Raw genomic sequence first — 23,867 nt, forward strand, 5'->3', positions numbered from 1 at the left:
ATCAGCCTTGGAGGAGATTATGTTGAGAAATAAAAAAAAATTCTTAAAAACGTTGTTTTTCTTGGTCAGGCCGGAAACTTATCAATCCACCCTCGTATGTCTTCATTTATATTCAATTTAAAGTAAATTATTAAATAAAGAAGGAAATTCATCCAGGGTGTCACTAGCTGGCCGCATGTCACTATCTGGTATCTTTTCCTTATCTATAGAAATATTTACGGGATCTGATTGACATTCCCAGTATTTCTGAATCTAGTAGAAGAATCATTAGTTACTATTTCATGCATAGTGATATAATTGTCGATCTTTTTCTTTCCGAGTTATATGTTTACTTAGGAAATAGTCATTGAAGAGCGGAGTACAAAAAATTCCCAGTATACAAAATAGTGTAAAACATTCAAATTGAAAAAGTACAGGCACATCACCTCGTTTTCATTATTTTTTTAATCGGTGCATTAAAATACATAAGTTTAGGGAGCTAAAAAGAAAACCGAAAGTAATATCTATTCGGTAGTACACCTGATATTAGAGGTAGATAATGATTTTTATTACATTCACCTATAACTTTAAACATTATCACCAAAGTAAAAACCATGGCATGAAATATCTTCATTTTTCCAAGTAGAAAAAAAACTTATTACAGTTTTATTGAATATTTTGCTTAGAGGAATAACTAATTAATATTCTGGTACTTCGTTGGGGTATATCATATATGCTCTACACCAAGCCTTCCATCACTATGTAGCCAGGTCACGAACGAATGTCACGTGACTGCTAATTAATCATTATAACAAGACTCCTTTTCAAATTTTGAAATTTCCAATTTTTCTTTCAACGATATATGCTGTAAGTCATCGCTATCAGTATTAAATATATTAAAAACAGTAAAAGTTTTAACCGAAAATAGTAACTTTAAACTAAATACTTTAATTTTCTACCAAATTTTTAAAATTGCAAGTCATTAAAAAAGAATCTCCTGCAAAATACATGAGTTTTCTACCCGAAAATATAAATTCTTGAATAAAACGACGAAACCTAAAACAAAACAAAAAATAAATGTTATAGAAAGTATTTGAACTTCGAACAATCTATTTTATTTTTAAACAAAATTGACGAATTTTCACAACTTACTTGCATTTTTATGGAAATAGATGAACTTTCAACTAGAAAAGATCACTATTTAATTAAAGATATAAACATTAAACAAGAAATGGAATAGTTACATTTTGGTTTAAGCAACTTCATTCCCAACAAAAAAAAGGAAATTTAACAAAATAGTTATATTTTCTTATACTTAATATATTTGATGAAACTGTTAATTTAACGAATACATTTTTTTCGTAATTTGCTAAGCCCTTGAGTGTGAGTTTGATTTAAATATATTTTGTCTAAACACACCAAATTCAAGATTTAAAAGTTTTAGCAATTGTTCGTATAAAATAACAATTTTTTTAAAACTGTAAATAAATGATGACTTATTTTCTTATTCAAATGTTCTACTAATATACAAAAGTTCATTCCTTTTTTATATTCTCATCAGAGAATGTATTAGATCTGTGTACAATTTAACCGCACTCCCCCAGGTTTTTTCAAATGTTCACGTTTCGAGAGCCACTGAATCCGGAAAAACAGGTTTTATGAATGTGTCTGTCTGTCTATATGTATGTATGTCTGAATTGTACCACTATGTCATTTAAAAAAATTAATCTAATAGATTGGCCTTTGGCATACTCGCTTAGTGTGCTAAGCTTAAGGTCAACTGCATTAGCTAGCCATTTTGGATAAAAATTCAGAAAGTGGGCACATTTTGAATATTTTTGATACCACTTTTTTCAAGATTCAAAAATTTTCTGTACGATTACTCATACTATTCAAAAATTCGAACAATTTATTTCAATTACTTTTTTCATAAAACCATACATTACCAGAGTTACAGCATCTACAAAATTCCAAAAAAACACACGAAAATGAACACTGTAATCCAAATAACGCACGATATAAAAGAAGTCTATTGACTAAAATGTTGCTTTTTAAATGACCTACAAGATTGTTATAACAACTTTAAGAATTTTCTTGAAAAATCAGAAATTCAAATTTGGACAGCATACAAAATAATAAAAAATGCAAAAAATACATTTTTCGGCCAAACCATGCAAGTACGGTAAGAGACTTTCAAACAATTATTCATGACAAATAAATCATTTTTACATTCTCATCATAGAAGATATTAGATTTGTGTACAATTTTACCTTTATCCCCAGTGTTTGTCAAAAGGTCCACGTTTTGAGACGTCCTGAATCCAAAGAGTAGGTTTTTATGAATTGGAATTTCAATTTTATTTTTTACTTTTGGAATTTTCTTGAAAAATCGTAACAGTCGCGCGCACTACAGTTGTCCCTCTATTTTAAAAAAACGTATGTAATTTGTGAAAGCTAACAAGTTTATAACAACTTATTGCTGAAAAAACGAAGAAAATATTTCACAGTTTTTGTAACATTTTTCTTTTAATATACTCTTTTGCACAATTTTCTGAATTTTAAATATAATTAAAGTTTTGGCTAGTTGCTTGGCAAATTTTGATTTGATAGGCTACTCGCCATATTATATTCATCATTCTTTAGAAATTGCCGATGGGCTAAAATAACTACATAAGAAATTAAGGCTAAAAAGAATATTTTTTTCTTTTTGTCTTGATAGTCCAGTCCAGCTCGAATTCTGCACATGCTCTGACGATGTTCTGCTGCCCCTTGCATACAATTTTTTAAATTGTCAAACAGATAAATTTGATTTGCTATTTTTGAAACATTGTCAGGCTGTCTAAAATTACTTAAGATATAAAATTATCAAACTGAATGAACTTGTATTTGCAAAATTCTTTATGTGTATCTTGTAAGGTCTTGAGTTTCATACATTTTAAAAATGCTGCTTCAGAATTATGTGAATTTTTTAGCTAAAATTTGTTAAACACATTACAAAAATTAAAAATTTATGAAACTGTTTTTGAACAAATTTTAAAGTTTTACCGATGTCGTGAATCTTAAGAATATCAAGAATTTATGAGCTTGTTTTTAAAAACGTTTCTATATATCTTTCTGCGTTCTTGTAAAATTATAGTACTTTTTTATTATTTGACGAATAAACCAAATTTATGAAGTTGTTTTTAAAGATTTGTTGGTCCCTGCCAAAGTCGTGAGTTTTGAAATTTAGTTTACTCTAAGTATGTATGCTTTTATAAAATGTATGCGTGCTGAAAAATAGTTCCTAATCCCCTTCGGCATAGTGCAAAAGTTTCAATATAAATTTTCGAAATTAAAATTTTTTTAAACAAAAACAATTTATTAACTCATTTTTCAAAAAATCCTAATTTCCAATAAAGTAAATTTTCATAATTTTTTTAACTGCTGTGGAGGAGTTCTGTATGTCTTTCAGATCAAATTTAATAAGCAATAAAATTCTTTAAAAAATGTATGCGTAATAATGAATGTATGAAATCTCTTTCGTGTTTTTAAAAATATTCAATATTCTTTTTATTCTTCCAGGAGATTACTGACATTGAACAATTTTTGTATTGGATTTGGAAAAATTATGAATCTGTAGCAACGTATGAGTTCTGTAATTTAGTTAATAATAAAATGATTTACATCTATAAAATTAAGGTGTAAGGATTAGATTCACGGCTTCTCAAAAATATAGAATTTTATAAACTTGCTTTTCAAAGATTCATTTATGTTCATAAATAAACTCATATCTGTTTTCTTAACTCAATAACTGTCACGAAAAATATAAGTTATTTAAACTTTTTATGATTTTCCAAAAATAATTCTTTATTTCCAAGAGCTTTATTTAAATTTAAGTTTTTTTTAAATTTTATAGGTAGATTTTCCGTTAAGGAATACAACAGGAGAGATGTTACTTTTACGGCAAAATCTATTCGATTAAAAAAAAAATCAATGTATGTTACATAATCTGAAACTTATTTACACTTTTCTTGATTTAAGTAAAAGAATGCAATACTTCTTTTGCCATAATTTAAATTTGAGTTTAAATCTTTTTAAAGTAGTTTTTGCCTTCGAAAATACAATAGGCAATACAATTCCAGTTCCATGACAAACCCTTATCTTTCGCTTGAAAAAAGTTCAAAGGTTAGAAAAATTACAAATTAGTAAAGATTTTCATTCACTTTCTTATTTATCGTAATACTTTATTCAACTTTTTTTTACTATAAATATGGACAATAGATAATAATTTCCCTTTCAGTAAATCATTTATGTTGACTCATAGAAAAATTGCATCTTTTTTAGAGAAATAACTCTTTTCCATTAAATACGTATCAAAATAGCTTATCAAACTCATTTTCTTGCAAAATATTGTCAATACTTGACGCTCACCTGTGTTATAGATAACTTAGGTTACCGAATAGAAAATCTTAATATTTTTCCTCAAAAAAATAATCTTTCTCATCTTATATGCATCTTCATAACTTATAAAACTCATATTGATGCAAAATATTGTTTAAACTAGAAATAAAATCATACTTATGTTAAGAAACAGAGCGCACTGAAATTTTTCCAAGAAAAGAGGGCGACAATTGCATATTCGTCAGCTTGAATTATTTATAAAAAACTTAAATGTTAGGCGATAACAAATTCATAAATTTAGCACGTTTAAGCAATTTCTTTGATGCGTATTAGACAGCATGTGACATTTTCATGCAAAGGTATAACAAATAAGGCACGTCTTTGAAATGTATTTATAATGATAAAATTATATAAGCAAACAATTCCTTGCCTTATTTTTATGCTTAAATTGTAATTCGGATTGATTCCAAATATATCTAAGTGTTAAAGCTGAGAAAGGAAATATTTTTCTACAAAAATCTAATGCTATTTAGTTTTAAAAATATATCTTCAAGGCGGTTAAACACAATGAGTCAATTTCATGTTGGTCCATCGAGAAAAGAATTAAAAGAAGATATGAATTATTTTCAATTTTATCAATCAGATATAAGAACGATAATGATAATAAACAAGCAAGTTGAACGTGCGTTTTACCTGCCTTATGTGCACAAACCCAAATCAATTTGCGAATCAAATGTTGTGTTAAGCCTATTTTTAAGTATCAAGAAATTGCAATCTCATTGTTTTGAATAAAGTTAAATCCCTTATGCTATCTGGATCTTTTTTTATCATTATTAGGTTTCATTCAAAAGAGAATTACTAATACTTGAAAAAATAAATAAATGAAATGAATCAGAATATTTTCTTCAAAAAAATAAAAATTCTTCATAATAAGCTGTACCGTTGCTCTTGGATTTCATGTATTAATATAAACTGGATTAAGCGAAAGAATTAGGTACAAAATTGTTAATTTTTTTGCTCAGAAGACCATTTCTTTTAATTAAAAATTGTACAATCATTAATTAATTTCTTCTATTAAAACGTGAACTATTTTGTTGAGAAATCCTTTCTTTTACTTTCAGTTTAACTCGTGTAACTGAAAAATTAATTACACATTTTAGGTAAAATCGTTCAGACATAAAACATCAAATATTAAATTTATCGTTTAGAATTATGTTTTTTTTTTTACCTCACTTCTACGCACGCAGCTAAATTTTCAATTAAAAAATCAGTTTTCAACAAACTAATTAAACATTTTACCATAGAGATGAATTATTAACTATAAAAAGGAATCTACAAAAATTGTTTAACCAAAATTTTTGAAATAAAGCAGTTGATTCGACTAAAAAAAAGGATTACTTGTACCAAGTGAATCTTACTTGGCTGAAGTAAGAGAAAGTCCTGTTTATTTTCAAAGAAAAAATTATTTGAAAGAAATAAGTACGATCTGTTGGTCGAAGCGAAATATTTCATTGCAGGAGAGAAATAGTAATTAAAGACTAAAAATATACATTTTACAGAAAATAAATGACTCATTGTTCCAAATGAATGTGCCATGAATTGGAATAAATATTTCTTTGAGATAAGGAAATACGAATTAAAGAAAAGAAATATATTTTGAGGCCAAGCAAATATTTTATAGGCTTAAAAACTATTTCTCCACGGCAAATTTCTGAATATTTAAAGCACAAAAATATATCTTTGATTCAAAAAAATATTTCTTTGGCCTAGACCATGCGCGAGGGCGATAAAGTAGTTAGTACTTCAATTGCAGTAGATATTTTCCTAAATAAGAAACTGGATTTCTTCTAGCCTTAATTATAATTAACATTGTTATTAATATACATATTTAATTTAATCACAATTCACACACTTTAAAATCTTGATAAACCTTTAACAGACAAATTAGATGAAAAATCCACCCCTAGCAGGAATTAAACGTGGGTCCAACGAGTGTAAAGTCCACAGCCTTGACCACGATGCTAACATAACATAGAAATTTCAAGGCGCAAAACCATATTTAAACCTCGCCATAAATGCCAAAGAAATATTTATTCAAATCAAAAACATGGATATTTAATTTAACAATATAATTCTTTAATGCAAAGAAGTATTCAATTGAAACAAATGACGCCAAATTATAAAATTTTTCATTTAAAAAATTATTACTTCCTTGGAATAAATGTTTATTTGTTATGAATAATTTAATTCTAGTAAATAAATGAAATATTTTCTTCCATAGAGGAAATAAGGATTTACGTAAACAAAATACCTTCTTCGTATAAATAAATGCTCCATTGCTATAAATGCATGAACCCTTTGTGAAAAAAATATATACTGTAATTTAATTAATGTTATTTTGGATTAAATTATTATTTCTTTGATTTAAATAAACCTAAGTTCTTGATTCAATTATAAATAAATTATTAATTCAAATGTGTCCCGAATCAGTTCAAAGAATCGAACTCTCTGAATCAAATATATTCATCTTTGAACAACAAATGACATTTCAACGAATCGAGACCTTTTGAATTAAGAAAATCATTTTCTTGAATGTGAGGAATATGTATTTCAATCAAGAAAATACAGCCGAAGAATTCATTTTTTTTATATCAACAAAAGATATATGCTCGGTTTAAACAAAAATTACTTCTGTTAAAGAATATTTTCTTGATGCTAAGAAATAGGATTCAAGTAAATAAATTTACTTGGTGCTAAGAATGATTTTTTTCAGTGTCCTTCAGCAAAGCTAATTAACTTTTGATTAAGAAGTTTCATTTTTTATCCAAGAAATGTCCTACTCAAGCAGATGTATTTTTAAATCAAAAAGATAAATTAAAAAAAGAAAATTCATCAAAAAAGATTTCAGTTGGATCTTTTAACATCAAAATATGAGTTTGAAAGAGAAAGTAAATTTTCTGAAAAATATTTGGATTTTCAAACAAAAAGGATGACTTTTCAACAAAATTGTTGAATTTGCAACCAAAAGCCTAAATTTTGATACAATAAGGATGTAATTGCTTCTAACATAGCTGCTTTATTTAATTAAAAACACAAATTTTCAACAAAAAAAAAACATTTGAATTTTCATTCAAAAAAGATTTTATGTGATTTCTGAATATGAAAATTATGGATTTTGAGCAAGCGTAAAATTTTATACAAAACTCGTGAATTTTGAAACCAAAATGGTGAATTTTCAAGCAAAAAAGGTGATGTTATAAGAAAATTGTTAAATTGTAAAACAAATAATAAATTTTAAAACTAAAAAGATAATCAACCTTGTGGAGATGTCACACCAATGGAGGAATTTGATCCAAAACAGGAACGTGTGAATCAAAATTAATGAGATATTGAAGGCAATGAGTTTTGTCTTAAAGATAATTCAAAGACTATATTTAAATTTAAAATTACAATTTCAACATTTGAAAACTATTGGTAAAGGAAAAAGTCTTTCGTTAATATATATTTCGCGATCGTAATAAATCGTGTAGACTGGAAAGAAACAAGATATTTTTAGTAAAGGCCAAATTCATTTCAAATCATGCAAGCTGAACACTTTAAAGTCAGAATATCGGCTGCGGATGAAATATTTTGTACCTTTTTCCTCTCAAGAATGCCAGAATATTTATCTTAATTTTTTTCATGGTAGGTAGTATAAAAATTGATATATCTCACGAGAGTTTATGTTGTTTCCGCGCCTTGGAGAGAAGAAAACAATTTTTGTTACTGAAAAATGAATATTTAAATTTAATGCAAAAGCAAGACAAAAGTCAAAAGTCAACTTGTCGATTTTTACCCTTCGTACTTATTTATGACATACTATAGAAGACTATAATTGTTTTTAAAAAAATAAAGCTATAGCCGAATTTATTCATATTCAGGCGTAAATCGTTAAAAAAATTGTTTGTCCTCTCCAAGGCGCCTATACAAGATAAACTCTCACAAATGTGTTTTACATGATAACACCTACCTACAAAAAAATTTTAAAAAACAAACTCTGGCCTTTTTGAAAAAATAGAGTTTCCACTTTTTCAGAAAAACCGCCGCCATTTTGTCAGTTTTAAGAACTTTACAAATTTTGTTATAAATTTCGAAAGAGAATGGAAAAATTTACTAAAATCAGAAAGAAAAAGTATAATATCTATATCATTTGTGAAACTTCAGCACTACAATACAAAAATCAGAACACTTTTTCATAAATTGCGTGACAATTTTTAAAGTTCAAATACTCATAACTTAGCTAAAAAAATGTCTATGAAATCGGTAAAATACTTCTTGTCTTATAGCCTTTGGAAAAAAACATATTTTATCCGCTGCCGATTCTGTGAATTGAACGTGTTTAGCCTGCATGATTTGGAATGAATGCGGCCTACAATACCCAACATTTAAATAAAACCTGCACAAAAAATTTCTATCTTTAAGACAAATAACTTTTTTTTTCGAATTGATTAAAAAATTGTTCAATTTTTACATAATAAAATGTTTCTATGTAGCATAAGGGACACTGGTATGTAGTGGCGACGTATCCTGTTGGTTCTAATTTGAAAGGAAAATGCATAAGTCAACACTTCCGGCCGCAGGAGGATGGTTCAGTAAAGCTTTTAACCAAGGTTGTAGAAGTGAAGTAAGTAAAATAATATTTTATAAACTGGATAGAAGAGATGAGATGTAAAGGTAAAGAATAAACAAATTTTAATAAATTTATTTATTTGTTTACTTTTATTAAATGTTTCATGATTCTTTAATAATTTTAGAACAGAAAAAATACGAACATATAAAGGTACTGCAAAATTCGTTGAAAATGAAGCCAAATTTATTGAAATCTATGAAGATGTAGAATACGAAGAAGAATGGATTTTAGATACTGACTACGAGAACTACGCCATCCATTTCGCTTGCGCTGATCTATCACCTTACAAGTAAGATATGGTGTAATTATTATTCATGTTAAGTAATGGATAATTCAGGAAATAGTCATTCAAAATTGAAATTTAATTGTTAAAGCTTTCGCCAATAGAGTATTTTCACGCTACAGCAAGCTAAAAGTTCTTTTTTTTAGAGTAAATAATGTTTGGATTTTGGCAAAAACTACAAGTGTAGAAGAGGAGGTTCTCAAAAAGGCTCACAAAGTTCTTAGAGATAACAAGCTGAGCATTGAGACACTGGAGGTGGTCGATTGCGAAAGTTGTCCAAAAGAAAAGAAAAAGTACTGATAATAAACTTTGCGTGAAAATTTCGGTGTTATAAAATTTTATCAACTAAAAATTCATAAAAATGATCTGTTTCAACTTTTCAAATCAGTAATTAAATTAGAATTTAAGAAATTAATTTTTATAATCTGTAATAATAGGTTGCTACTAATGAAATATTCTAAAATTGTTTTTCAAATTGCTACTAACTTATTTGAGTAATGGCATGTAATACCTTAACTAAGCAGTAAATATTTTCTTTTATCGCTACCGTTTGGTGTATTATTTCCCCCCTTCTGCGCTTTCCATTAAATTTTCCACATGCGAGACTTAGTTTCTAAATTCAAATTCCCTTCAGTCAAACGACATATGTGAACCGTGAAAAAGATTTTAATTTTCTAAAAAACCACAAATATATAGCAACAATTAAGAAGATAGCAGTGAACAATAATAATTCGTTTGAATAATTATTTTTGTCAAGCGCGGTTTAAGAGAAACGACCCACAGGGGCGCGGCGTTGGAAAATGTTCTATATACAGGGAGATATGATTAATTAAATTGACATTTTTTAAACCAATTTTACACTAGCAATTATGTTTTGCACGCTATGAGCGCGAAAACTTTTTAGTAGCAGACAAATACACAAATAAAAATATTTCACATTAGAATCTGAAAAGAAAATCAAATTTTTTATCATAGCCCGGTTACCAATCTTTTATCCGAGGCCTACATATATTAAATTTTAAGTTTTTGTATCTAAAACTATGTTTATTTTAAATATTAAGTACTTCAACATAAAACAAAAGCATTTAAAGCATTCACGCTCTGCTAAGTTCAAAGTACGTACTTAAAATCAAAATTCAATCCATTGTAATAAATTAATTCATCAAACAATTTTATTGGATTTTTTTCGAACTTACGATTTTATGTTTTTATCTGCAAACCTCCGGACATACATAAAAGCCATTAGACACAATTTTGGTAACAGAATTAAAATAATTTTAAAGATTTTTTAGCGATTTGAATGGATTTCAACAGATTCAAATTGAATTTAGAGAATTTCTAACGATTTTAAGTATTTGCAGAAATTTTCAAAGCTTTTAAACTTTAAAAGGAAATATTAAAGATTTTACGACATAACAAGGGATAGCAAAAGTGTAAATTAAGGGATTAATTATTATTTCAAAGATATAGAGTGATAATAATAGTTACTGAAAAATGGCAATTATAATATTTCTATAAACTGCCTAAAATTACATAAAAATGAGGGGATTCCGAAGGACTTCAAAGATTTAAAGATAATCTTAATATACCATTAGGCCATTTCCCTTCCGAGCCAGGCTGCTGATCAATCTTTCCAGCAATCACCCCAAGTAAAGATCCACACAAAGTCGTAATATGAAGTTCCCCACTCGGGTCCATTAGTATCCACGGTCTTTTGTTTCAGGCGCCATTTACTCTACTGACACTTTTATATTAAGTATTTTTCGCCATATTTTTCTGTCCTGGCATACTTCTCTAGCTTCTTTTATGTCCATGCATTTTTCATGCAGGTTCTCCTGTATCTGTGGCTTCTTATGTCTCTTGTAACTAGGGTCTTATTCACACAATCTTACCATTCTTTTTGCGGTCTACCTCTGGGCACGCTACCATTTACTTTTCCTTGATACACTTGTTTCGATAGTCGTTCATTTGGCATTCTCAAATTTCCATTTACCCTTGCACTCGCCTTGTTACCTGTACATATTGTTTTTATAGCTTTTAGAAGCCATCCATTGAGTCCATACTCTTTCAGGACTTTCCAAAGTTTACTTCTATCTACCTAGTGAAAAGCTTTTTTTAGGACAACAAATGCACAGAAAGTTTTTTTTCCTACTCTAAAACTTTTTTCTGTTATTTGCCTTAAACTAAATATTTGATCCTTGCATGACCATCGTGGCATAATCCCACTTTGGACTTTCCAAATCTTTGCTTCTGTTATTTTCATAAGCCTACGAATAAGTATTTTTGAGTATATTTTACTCATGGTGCTTAAACAGCTAATCCTTCTGTAACTATTGCAGTCGCTTTCATCTCCCTTTTTTGTATATTGGTACGATAATCGATTTTTTTAATCGTCTGGGACGTATCTCATCTAAAAACCTAAATTTATCAATTCGCACAATCTACTCGTATGTGGTATGTACTTGACCCCGTGTTTAATCTATTCAGCGTTAACACAGTCTACCCCGGCAGGCTTACCGTTTCTCATGTTTTTAATTATATCTCTACCCTCAGTGACACAGACTTTTTCAATTAAGTTTTCTAACGCATTGTGTTCAACATCGTAGTTGTGGTGTCCTATAGCTTCATTTTCGAATTGTCCCCTAAAATAGTCTGTGAAAGCCTCTAGTATTCGTTCTGCATCACACAACATTTTCCTAGTATTATTTCTCATGTTGACAAATTTTGTACTTTTGTTTCTCTTCCTTTTTAATATAGCAGTTTCTTGCTTCCTTCAAAGTCGTTTTGTATTTTCTTCTCTTCTTCTGATCTAGTTTTATCCTTACGTTCCTTAATGAATCGTTTGACTATCCTGTTTTTGTGTTTGTAACCATTTATACGTCTATGTCCTTTCTCATTGCTAAGACCTGCGACGTTCAAAGTTCTCCCGTACGCTTCTCTCTTTGCATTTTGGGCAGCCTGATTTTCGTCATTGCACCACGCATCACCAGACATTCTTCCTACAACCGCGGTACCACACACTCAGATCGCACACCTGACAATGATATCCCGGAACTTTGTCCATGCGCCCTCTATATCTTTGTTTTTTATAAGGTCCTTTCGTTCCAAACAGTTCTGTAGATTATATTTATCTGTTTTGCTTAATAACTCAACAAAATTAATCTTATTTGGTTGGAAATTCAACTGCTCGGTGGAAAATTGAACTACTTTTTTGAAAACTCATTTTTTCAGGTTGACCTTTTTGGTTGAAATTTACCTTTGATCTTGATTAAATAATTTTTTTTTCTGTAAATGTTTCCTCAACAAGTGTAAAAATTAACTATGCATTTCGTAGGAGAGTCATAGATTTTCTTGAAGATTCGTATTTTTTGTTAGAAACTAATTCGTTTTTCTTGAAAATTCATTTTTTTTTATTAAGGATTTAAATTTTTTCTCAAAAATTGGTCTTTTCTTAAAGTAATTCAACTAGTTCAAAATTTCTTTTTTTGTTTGCTGAACATTGATATTTTGAACAACTTGAAGATTTTATTTTTAGATAAAATAAATATCATTTAGAAAAAATTTCAATTATGTTTCTTTTCGATGGAATAAAGAGGTTTGATCTACCAGTCTAATCCAAAATGGTTACATACTCAAGCTGTGAAAAAATACGTCAAAAATGTAATTATGTTTTTTGAATTTTATTTATTCATTCGAAAAATGACCTGCTTTGATAAACATTTGTCCTCTTAGACAAAAATTAATCTTTCTTCGTAAAAAAGTAATATTTCTTGTAAACTGAGTGAATTCATAAATTAGTGAATTCAAACATTATTTTTATTAATTTTGTTGCATATACTAAAATATCTTTCTTCCTTGTGCAAATAAAAAAAAACTAAAACTGAATGAAATTACTTATAGAAAATTTTTGGACAAATGTTTATACATTGTTTTTCAATGTCTAACAAGTATACTGGATATATTTAAATCAGCGAAATCGTATGAAGGTGAAAACCTTGGCGCTTCCAATAATCACAGAAGCACGTTGAATACTAGCGATTGTTTTCTAAATGCATCGCCGAGTCCCGACAAAACTGATTCCTCGTATATTCTTTTTGACGTTCAAAGCTAGGTCTGACAGAACCTCTGGGTCTGTCTAGGCTGTAGAGAGGAAACAGCGATATAAAAAGGAGACACTTTTCGGTCAAAAGCACACTTGTTCAGCAAGTCCAGTCAACAATAAAAAAAGCAAATCCACCAATCAATCTCAAGATGTTTAGGTTGTGCATTCTCATATTCTGTGTTCTGGCTGTCGCTTTCGCTAAGCCAGGATTTATCAGCCAGCCAATTGTCGCCGCAGCACCAGTTGTGTATTCAGTTTCGGTTGCAGCGAGTCACGCCAAAACATACAAAGTTTCGAAAAGTGTTGCACTTGTTTCTGCAGCCCCTGTTGCACATCTGGCATACTCCACACTTTTGGCCTGCACTGCACCTCTAGCCCACGCATCTATGGCCTACGCTGCTGCTTACCCCTTACATTTGACTGAAGGAGCGCACTACATCCACTAAATTTCTCACATATGCACAAATTTTCAATACAAATTTAATATATAATTGAATTATTGTAGTGTTTTGCGTTTTTATAAATTGTAAAGAAAACAATAAAAAGGGTCTTCAGTTCTCAGAGAATACAAGATACGACTATACAAATTTTTGTTTAGAAGCAAAATTAATAATCCAATTTTTGATTTGATTGACATTCCTTAGTTTTAGCCTCACATATTTGACTTACTCATATTTGACCTATGGAGCTTATTATATCCACTGATTTTATCACTGAAGTCATTATTTATTTGTACAAATTTTCAATAAAATGTTAATGTTCAATTAAATTAACCTGGTATTGTGCGTTCTTATTTGAATGAACGCCATGCAGAATTAGATATTTAAGAGTATTTTACCAAAAATAGGGTTTTCGCATAAAAAATTTCAGAGATATGTTTTATTACAAGGATGTTTACGCAATCTTATTTAAAATATAATAATAAAAAGAATAGGAAATCAATTAAAACTACATAACTGATTCTCTGTACTTGCCTCACATCTTCTTTGCATAACCTCAGATGACATGCAACTTTCAATAAATAGTTAGCGATGCCGCTTTATAGTTTTTTTCATGTTTAACAACTTTTTTATGCTTGCTATTTTCCTTAAATATAATAAGGTATAATAAGGTAGGGTTTGAGCTTTCCTCTTATGACCTTGACGGCTATGTTGGCGGTAGCATTGCTACTGACAGACATTTCCATGCCAAATAGGCTGATAACGAAGAGGGGAGGGACTAAGTGTAAAACCAAAACCCAGAAATGAAAAATGGACAGTATATTAAAGATTTTGAAACGCTTGTCGCTTCTCAAGGATCGACGGGGCGCCCCTGGAGCCACAGCTGGGGGCCACAGCATGCGGGACGGTGGCGATGGTGAGTTGCGAGATAGTCAGGCAGATCTAACTTTTCAAACAGCTGGCCAGCAAGAACATCTGCGAGAAATGGTAAGCAATATAACATCAACTGTCCCTGCTGAGGATGCTTTGGCTAGCGTTAGCTATTTGCAGCCCACCACTTTGTCACAGGGTCCCCAATCTTGGGATCTTTTTAAACTGCGCTTGTGTCGCCCCGACCAGGCGACACACACGCCAGAGGTGGATAGCCTGATACAACCAGAGGCAGGAGCAGAGGTTCAGCGTCTAAAAAAGCGACGAAAATGGACATACCATATAAGCAGAGATGCTACGCGCCTTTATTTTTTGACAGAGAAATGTGATTAAAGTGTGAGGAGAGAACATCATAGATTCTTCTCACTTGAATACCCAGAGCTAAGCACAAAAATAAATTAGCAGAATCTGGCAGATCAAAGACACTGAATATATGTAAACAGACGGCTTTCGGCTGTTGAAATAGCTGCTATCAAAATAGAAGTGGAACAGCAGCTTCCTATTGATGAACCCGCCTTGGAAGATATGGACAACGAAGACTTGATTGATGCTGAAGCTATAGGTGCTAGGGATAATTAACAATATGTACCTGATTCATTAGCACCACATCGGGATATTACTAACGATGATTTGGATAGAAATATCGCAAAAAAACTACAGCACCTTGAAAGGAAGTTTGGTCATGCTTTACAAGAGTTCAGATATGTAGAACCAGCACTCAGGCATTCTATCCCCAAAATGATCATTACAAATGAAGTACTGCCTCATATTATAGTCCAGAAAAAATTCACAATATTAAAATTATCTTAGATTCAGAATACATTTTGAGTTTTCATGATGGATTGAATTTTCTTCTCCTTTACTAGTCGTCTTGAAATAAAATCTAGAAAAGCGACTTGATCTCAGGATTCAAATGCATCGCAAAAATTAAAAAATTAAAAAATGATGAAAATTTCGTAAAGTGGCGTAATTTTGCGAACTAATTACAATTTGTGGTTCAAAAATGATTCAAAACGATTAAAAATATTAGTTTTAAATGTCATCATGTAAAGTATTTAAAAATATTTTAGATCATCTCGAAGTATGTTGAATATCTTGAAGTATGTGTAATGTCCTGAAGTAACTTGACATTTTTTGAAACATCCTGATGCCTCTTGAAATATTTTGAAGAATGTGAAGTATCTTGAAGTATTTGAAATATCCTGAAGTACGTTGAAATGTCATGAGGTATTTGAAAATATCTTGAATTATTTGAGACACTCTGAATTATCCTGAAGTATTTGAAATATCTTGAAGTACCTGAAATATCCTAATATCTTGAATTATCTTGAAATCATAAGTAGGTGTAAACTATTCAGTTTAGTTGTCACCCCCTCGATAATATGGTATTATTTGTGATCCAAAGTCGAATCAAAATGTTACAACTAACCTATAATACGAAATAGTAATAAAAAGTCAGATATTATGGAATTAAAGCTTTAATCTATGGCCATTTCACCAGGCAGACCGCGTATGCAAAAAGTGCATTATGCAATAAGGGGGTTAAAGTAAACTTTTTTGACGAATGTAATTTTTAGGGCTTCTTAGCCTTGGCCAGAAGCCCTGATAGTTTCGCTTGGGTAACCATGGGTCAATCTGTCGTAGTTTTCACTAGATTGAGGAAATATTTTTAGGACTGAACTCTTTTCGATAAAAGTCACTCAAAAACTAGAGTTTGTAAAATCTTCTGAACTTGCGAAAGAGTTGCGATTTTGTATTTATAAATCAAAGTCGAATTTATAAATTGAGTTGTAATTAAAAAAATCTGTGGCATATCCCATATATAATTATATCACCTGAGCGAGATTCGACTGGACTTTTTACCTTAATTTTATTACTATTACTCAACTGAACCTGATTATGTACTTTACAGGGATGAAAAAGTGTTTTTTTTTTTTCCTTTAAACTCAATAAAATGTTGTCTACATTTAAATTTTAGTTCCCGACAAATACAAAGTCAAACAATCCTATTGATCTTATTTTATAATTATCTATTATGTAATTTCTCAATTATTAAAAAAATTTAATGATTAATAATTATACTGCACTATATTTCCAGTCTATTGGAAAGGGCAAGAAACAAAAGTAAAGACAAATTTTTATCTGGATTTGTACTGAAACGTTACAAGCAGGCAATTGACAATTATATATTACTATTAAATTAAGAAATATAAAGAACTTTTCGATATAGATCACACAATGCAATTGTAGTTGAATTAATTTTTTCAATTATGCAAAACATAGTTTTTTAAAATGAATCGTCACGTTGTCAAGGAATTTGGGATGAGTAGTTGAATACATGACTTTAGGTTAACTACGAACTCCTGAAATTTGTAGACAGTTTTCCATCCCCTTTTCCAGGTGCGTCAATTTTTCAACAACTAGACGTAGTCTTTTTTAAATCATAGCTTCCTCTTATTTAACTATATTGCAAACATTGAATCCGGCAAAGAAGTACAGACGAAGTTGTATTTCAGTTTAATGTTTTTCATAAATCTGAATTTAATGTCGTGTGTCAATTTCTATGACTCTGCACTCAGAAAACTGTTTGGTTGACTGAAAAGATTCGGATTGACCTGCTCAGATTATTTGGGTAACATATAAACAACAAATAAATTTGGTTTATATAACCAAAAACTTTGGTTCACACTAGAAACTATTTTTAAGATCACTACAGAACATATTGTAAATTGAAAAAATATATTGTGTGAAAGTACCAATACTTTTTGAAACAGCAATACGCTGAAAAATAATTGAGCTGTTCTCATAGAATGATTTACAAAGAAGTTTTTCACTCTTTTATTATTAAAAATAAAAATTCATGACGATAATCCATGATCATATGAACACAACTTTATTATTATTTATTGAATTTATTTAGATTATTTTATCATATTCCATTTATATTTTATATTCTATAGAAATCTTACTGCGAAACAAAAATTATAAACCCACAAAATTATCGTAGCACGTCCCCGAACAAAAAAACAAACATAAACCGTTAAACCAAATTTTTTTTTCTGTCACTTTATTTGTTTTTCTCAATTTGGGTGGAGAGACATCTGGGCTATTGCAGGAGAGGTTCATATATAGTGTTCTCTGGCAAAGGTTCAAACAAAGCTGTTCTAATAGAATGATAGTATATTTGCGGTCTATGGGCTGGATGTCCAAATTGCATTGTAATAAAATCACATCTATCTTCATTAAATGAATATAGGGGATAAAGTTAATGATTTTCGTCTATTCCAATAATGTTGTAACCCTTAATTACTATATCTACGTATTCTAAACGACATTCGATTGGATAACGCTCAGGTGTCCGATATCCGTATTTTTTCTATATAAGGCCCAAACACCTGGAAGGTCTGCTGTTGGCATCCGGAGTACTCTCAGAGTAGGGTCCTCTTTTAACAGTTTCAGTACACTATTTGGACAAACTGAAACATTTAGATAAATTTTTCATATAAGTAAATCTTGCTATTACAGGTCATCTGGAAATTACATAAGCACCAATCAATTATTTTATCCAGTCTTTACTAAATCTCATTTTTGACCAATGCATTCCTTCTATTACTTAGTTTTCCAATCTAAATTTTGCTATTTTTGTCTGTCCCCCTCCTAATACATTTTCTAATAACGGAATATACCCTTTTTTATCATCTTATATCATTTATTATTTTTAATTTATCAATCATCTCCAATTTTATACATACATCATTCCCATCTTGTATATCTCTATAGCTAAAAAACTCTTTTATTTCCTTCTTTACCCGTGCAGAAATTGCTAAATATTGGCCTTATTTCCAATTCGGGCCAGATCGGGCATACAATGCTGTTCATGCTAAATTTGGGCCTCTTTATACCCCGCCTTAATTGCCAATCTAGACAGTAGATGTAGCCCCTTATCTTCGGAGCCCAAAGTGGGTCGATTCCAAATCATACAAGTTTGAATGTAAAGTGTCAAGCATCAAAAATATTTCAATTAATAATTGAAAAAGTTACAAAATAATTGACAGAAGTAATGTTTAATGTGTTGAATGTGAAAATAAATAAGATCAACAATAATGTCATAAACATATTTATTTTTAGGTATTTTCAGGTGATTTGATACAATCGGTATGTGAATACAACCTTCTTGTTGCAGTATAGTCGCTCTTGTAAAAATAACTTAAAGAGCCAGTGCAACATTTTAATCCACTTATTTCGAAATAACTTTCTACATTCAGGTACAATATAGAAATTGAAAGTTACTTTAATTTAGAAATTGAAACCAAAAATATATTACATAATACTTCAAGGGTTTCTCATACACACATTCTGGCCGTTATATTGCGTCTTTCGACTTTTTCCGTTTTCTTCAAAAAAAGTTTTTTAACTAATATTTTATTTTTAATCTTACATACTTCAATGTCTACAGATCGTGGTCTTTTCATCAATCTGATTTTTACATTCTCAAATTTCAGGTTAGGAGGTGATGTATACGACATCAGATCCATATTGGAATTTCTGCACGGGTAAAACTGAATTGATTTCCTTCTTTAATAGAATTTAAACCTCCATTTTCCTATTCCCCATATTTGTTTCATTGTTTCTGCCGATTTTTCTATCCTTCCTTTTGTATGAGCTCTATGATCTTTATTTTGTACGGTATATCCTAAATATTTAAACACCTTTACTTCTCCTACCTTCAGCCCCTTTCGTCTATCAGAACCTTTTTTTTCCTCTTCCTCCTTTAATAAACCTTACTGAATTTTTCCTTTCTTCTTTTTGATTTTACTTTTTCTTTCAAAGTATTTCTCCCATCATATTATAAGACCCGCAATTCCTTCTCTAAATAAAAAGAAAATTACTGGTAAGAATCTCAGTCGACCTGCTTTAGCCAATAACGTTGCCAAGTAGATTTGAATTATAATGTGTGCCCCTAAAACTGCTTTGGGTTAGAAAATTAATTCATAGGATGGAGGACGACCAGCTACACAAATTTCACTTTCTTGGGCCAAATATTTATTGCAAATTTTCTGCAAAGGGGGAGGGTCGGTAAGGCCGGTTTTTGGCCTAATTTATTTTTGGACCAAAAAATCTGAAAAAATCATGGTAGTATCTTATAAGTATCCCGAGTCGATTGCACGCTAAACAGACTACCCTCCACCCCCAGCCACCCCAACCCCCTACAAATATAGGAAACACCACTACCCACCAACTGTATTTTCGAGAGATTTGACACTCTTAAACATGTATTCTGAGGGTAGCTCGGGTTACTATGGTTTTCGGGGTCGCCGAATACAAATCTGGCATCCTTTGACTTTTATCGCGTCAGGTTCAAGGTCATTGGAAGGTCAAATCGAGAGAAAACGGTAAAAAAATCCAAAAAAATACGTTATAGGTTTTTGGAGTCGCTAATTACGAATCTGGCATCCGTTGAACTCTATCGCTTCAGGTTCAAGGTCATTTTAAGGTCATTTGAAGGTCAAATAGAGAAAAAACGGTAAAAAAAATGTTATAGGTTATAGAAATAAGATTTTTGATGAAAAACGCAGATTTATGATTTTCAATGGACTAAGTTTAACAAGCAGGTTAAGTTTAGCGACTCAAACATTAATCACTTCAAAACAGCTAATTACAATAAAATCTGGCATCAGCGCGGTTATGTTCTTATTGTACGCTGCTTGCTTTTCAAGAACACATTCCGACACGTATATCGTACTTCGCACTCAATTTTGTCCCAAGTGCTAACTTTTATACATTATACTCAACTCTATTATATTCATTTCTGTGCCTCAGTTGTTTTTCAGGAAATTGATTTTTAATTTTAAATTTTCTCTTATACGATTAAGATAAAAACCACGCGTTGTATAAAAAAATTATTGACCAAAAGCTTGTATGAGATTTTACTCTTTTTTGGAAGAGCGACTTTTGTCTATTCATTTTTTTATAGCTTTTGTCGTTCGTCTGAAAATTATATGTTTCATTTTGCATGTAATTTTTTAAATAATAGCGCAAAAACTTCTGATTTTATAAACAAATTATTAATAAGAACTTGTAGCTATTGTTGTGATAAGCAACTTTAATCTTACAATTTGTTTCACAGCTTGTGTCATTTGTTTAAAAATTTCATATTTTATTTTTAAATGTTGTTTGTTAAGAATAAAATAAAAACTCCGCATCATATCAAAAAATAGCTGATATCAAATCTTATAGATCTTTTTTGAATGCAAAAATGTTGTTATTTTTTTTCTTATCTAACATAGTTTGAGCACGAAATGGAATTTTTTATTTTTCATTATTTCTTGTGCGATGAAAATTTGAATTTTCGATTTTTTAAGAAAATTAAAAAAAATCTTGTGATAATCTTGTATGCCTTTCAGAAACACGCGTTTTTCTTTTCTTAAATTATTTAATATCGCGCCTTTTTTGGCTTGAAATATTCATTTTCGATTGTTCCGTTTGAATTTTAAAAACGATATAACTCAGTTAATTTGTGTTTTATCGAAAAGAATCGTAAGAATCGTAAGATTAACTAACAGGATAATTCGCTTTGGTTTCTTAACACTTATGCTAAAGCACAATCCAGTCAGATTCGTCTCTAAAAAATTATCCGGTAAACGATGACCACGTCATAAACAACGACAGACACCGCCGTAGAACGTCTTTTTTTCTCGTATACACAGGTTCTCGAAGCGTGAAAATTCATAAAAATCCACAAAAGTTAGTTTTCACAGAAAAAAATATATCCTCCGATTATAATGAGAATATAAAAAAAAGAACATTGGGGTGTTGGAAACACATGAAAGAAAAAGTGCAATATATTAACAGTTAATGAAAGCTTAACAACAAGATCGTCATATATTCACTAGTTTTGGTACAGTTATATTAATTCATTAAAAATTCATTCTTCACTTTAAATGAGAATATTTGCATAGAAAGATAAAGCTGGTTTAAAAAATTTTGCGTCAAGGCATTGTAAATTTGAAACATTATTTCTAATATACGAAAAAATTCGTAAGCTGCATCCCTGCGTGTCCACAATATGCTAAAACACTTGCGGGCAAAATAGAGAAGGCGGTTGTCCTTGGGTCGCTCCGTGTTCTTAGGGTGCACAAGGCGAGCTTCGTGGACATTTTCCGGTGAATCCGACCTATGGGCTATCAATTATTGTGTGTATAATGCAGCGAGAGCTTTGGCCGATGCGAACCGTAAGACAAAACCAACGGCTGATCATACGACCAAAAGACGAATGCATCAACTTTTCATAAAGATAGGCTGGGAAAGACAGTACGCTTCCCGCATTCAATGTGTGATTGACTATATCACATCTAGCAGGCATTTTACCGCCAAAGTTCGAAAGTTCGCGTGCGAACTCCGGACCCCTTATCACACACTTAACAAATCAAAGCTGCTGACCATCAGGCAGCATATTGTTGAGAGAATACGGATACTATCTGATGCTAAGAGAAGTCTAGAGCGGAGGAAGAAGTGGGTCAGAGAGAGTCAGCAGTTTCTCTCTGACCCATGTTGACTGTTCCAAGACCCTCCAGTTACTGTCGAACACCCACCAAAACCAGAGGAGGTCGAAGTATTTTGGAGAGAAGTCTACGAAGTTCAGCATAGACTGGACGAAGACTCAGAAAATATAAATAGCTTCAAGGAGTAATGTGTTGCCCACATAACACCTGATAAAGAATGCCCACCCATCACTAACGAGGAGGTGAAAAAAGTATTAAGAGGGATGAAGAACTATTCCGCACCGGGACCAGATTGTATCAAAACCTTCTGGTGGAAAAAGTTTTCTTCAACCCATCAGCATTTGGCCCGTATTTTCACCTCATATTTGAAGTCGGAAGAGCTTATTCCAGAGTGGCTGATGGAAGGGCGCACAATACTTCTGCCGAAAATAGGCAACTTAGCTGACCCGAAGAACTACAGGCCAATAACTTGTCTGAACACGCTATATGAGATATTCACAGCTATCCTAAATGATAGGATTGTTCAGGCAATTGAACCTGTGTGGCAAGAAATTTATGAACAACGAGGTTCAAAGAAAGGCGTAGCCGGTTGTCGGGAGATCCTGCTCATCGATAGATGTGTCTGCAAAGATGCAGCATTCTACCACTGTGACCTATCGATGGCCTGGATTAATTATCGGAAAGCTTTCGATTCGACATCCCACAGACTTATCATCTGTCTTTTGGAAATCTTAAAGGTTCATCCGCAAACAGTTGGGTGCATAGAGAGATTGATGCCGCTTTGGAAAACCAGATTTACTATATCATCTGAAAAAAATCGTGTGACAACTAACAAGGTCACGTTTCAGAAAGGTGTCTTTCAGGGCGACACAACGAGCTCACTCCTCTTTTGCCTTACATTATTGCCACTATCTCTAGTACTGCGCCATTCCGACGGGTACTTGTGCGGCAAACCTGCAGATCGAAAGTACTATACAAGGTCACTCATGTATTTTACAGGGACGATTTTAAGATCTATGCTAAAAACAGCATGGACGAAGAACGAGCTCAGATCTCTGGATATCGGGACAAGAAAGGTTATGCACATGAACAAAAGCATGCATCGTAAGTCTTGCGTTCCGCGGTTGTACATCTCACGGCGTCAAGGGGGTCACGGAATATTGAGTTTCGAATGTCTTCACAATAGGATTATTCTGGGTACAGCACATAGAGTTGCAAATGGAAGAGCCCCTCTTCTTAAAATGGTCAGGAATCACGAAGAAGTGGGCAAAGGAGCATTTCTGTACAAAGCAGCAGCGGAGGCTGCTGAAACACTCGGACTTGACTTCAGTATTAGGGGTAAGCAAAATGCATCAAATCTTATCTATCTCGAGTACTCACTTCTGAAAGTCCGGATTAAGAAAGCACAAGAGAAAAACTTTCGTGAACAGCTCCTCGATGAGAGGATGCACGGTATCTTCCACAGAAATGTGAAGAATCAGTCAATGTCTTGTGAGCTAACGTTTGCTTTCCTTAAATCGCCTGGATTAAAGTCTGGTATAGAGGGTTTCATTTTTGCATGCCAAGACGGTGTCATTTCCACC

General features: G+C 31.3%; 1 protein-coding gene across 1 annotated transcript in view; it reads left to right on the forward strand.

Annotated features, from left to right (window-relative positions):
• LOC117169972 (apolipoprotein D-like) overlaps nt 1–9,610 on the forward strand; it is a 13,597-nt gene extending 3,987 nt beyond the window's left edge. Inside the window, exons 2-5 of the mRNA XM_033356483.1 lie at nt 7,667–7,725; nt 8,891–9,021; nt 9,152–9,316; nt 9,457–9,610. Coding sequence (XP_033212374.1) covers nt 7,667–7,725; nt 8,891–9,021; nt 9,152–9,316; nt 9,457–9,610 — 509 coding nt within the window. The remainder of the gene's footprint in view (nt 1–7,666; nt 7,726–8,890; nt 9,022–9,151; nt 9,317–9,456) is intronic.
• The last annotated feature ends 14,257 nt before the right edge of the window (nt 9,611–23,867 follow it).

This window comes from Belonocnema kinseyi, chromosome 3 (genome assembly GCF_010883055.1).
Source record: "Belonocnema kinseyi isolate 2016_QV_RU_SX_M_011 chromosome 3, B_treatae_v1, whole genome shotgun sequence".
NCBI lineage: Eukaryota > Metazoa > Arthropoda > Insecta > Hymenoptera > Cynipidae > Belonocnema > Belonocnema kinseyi.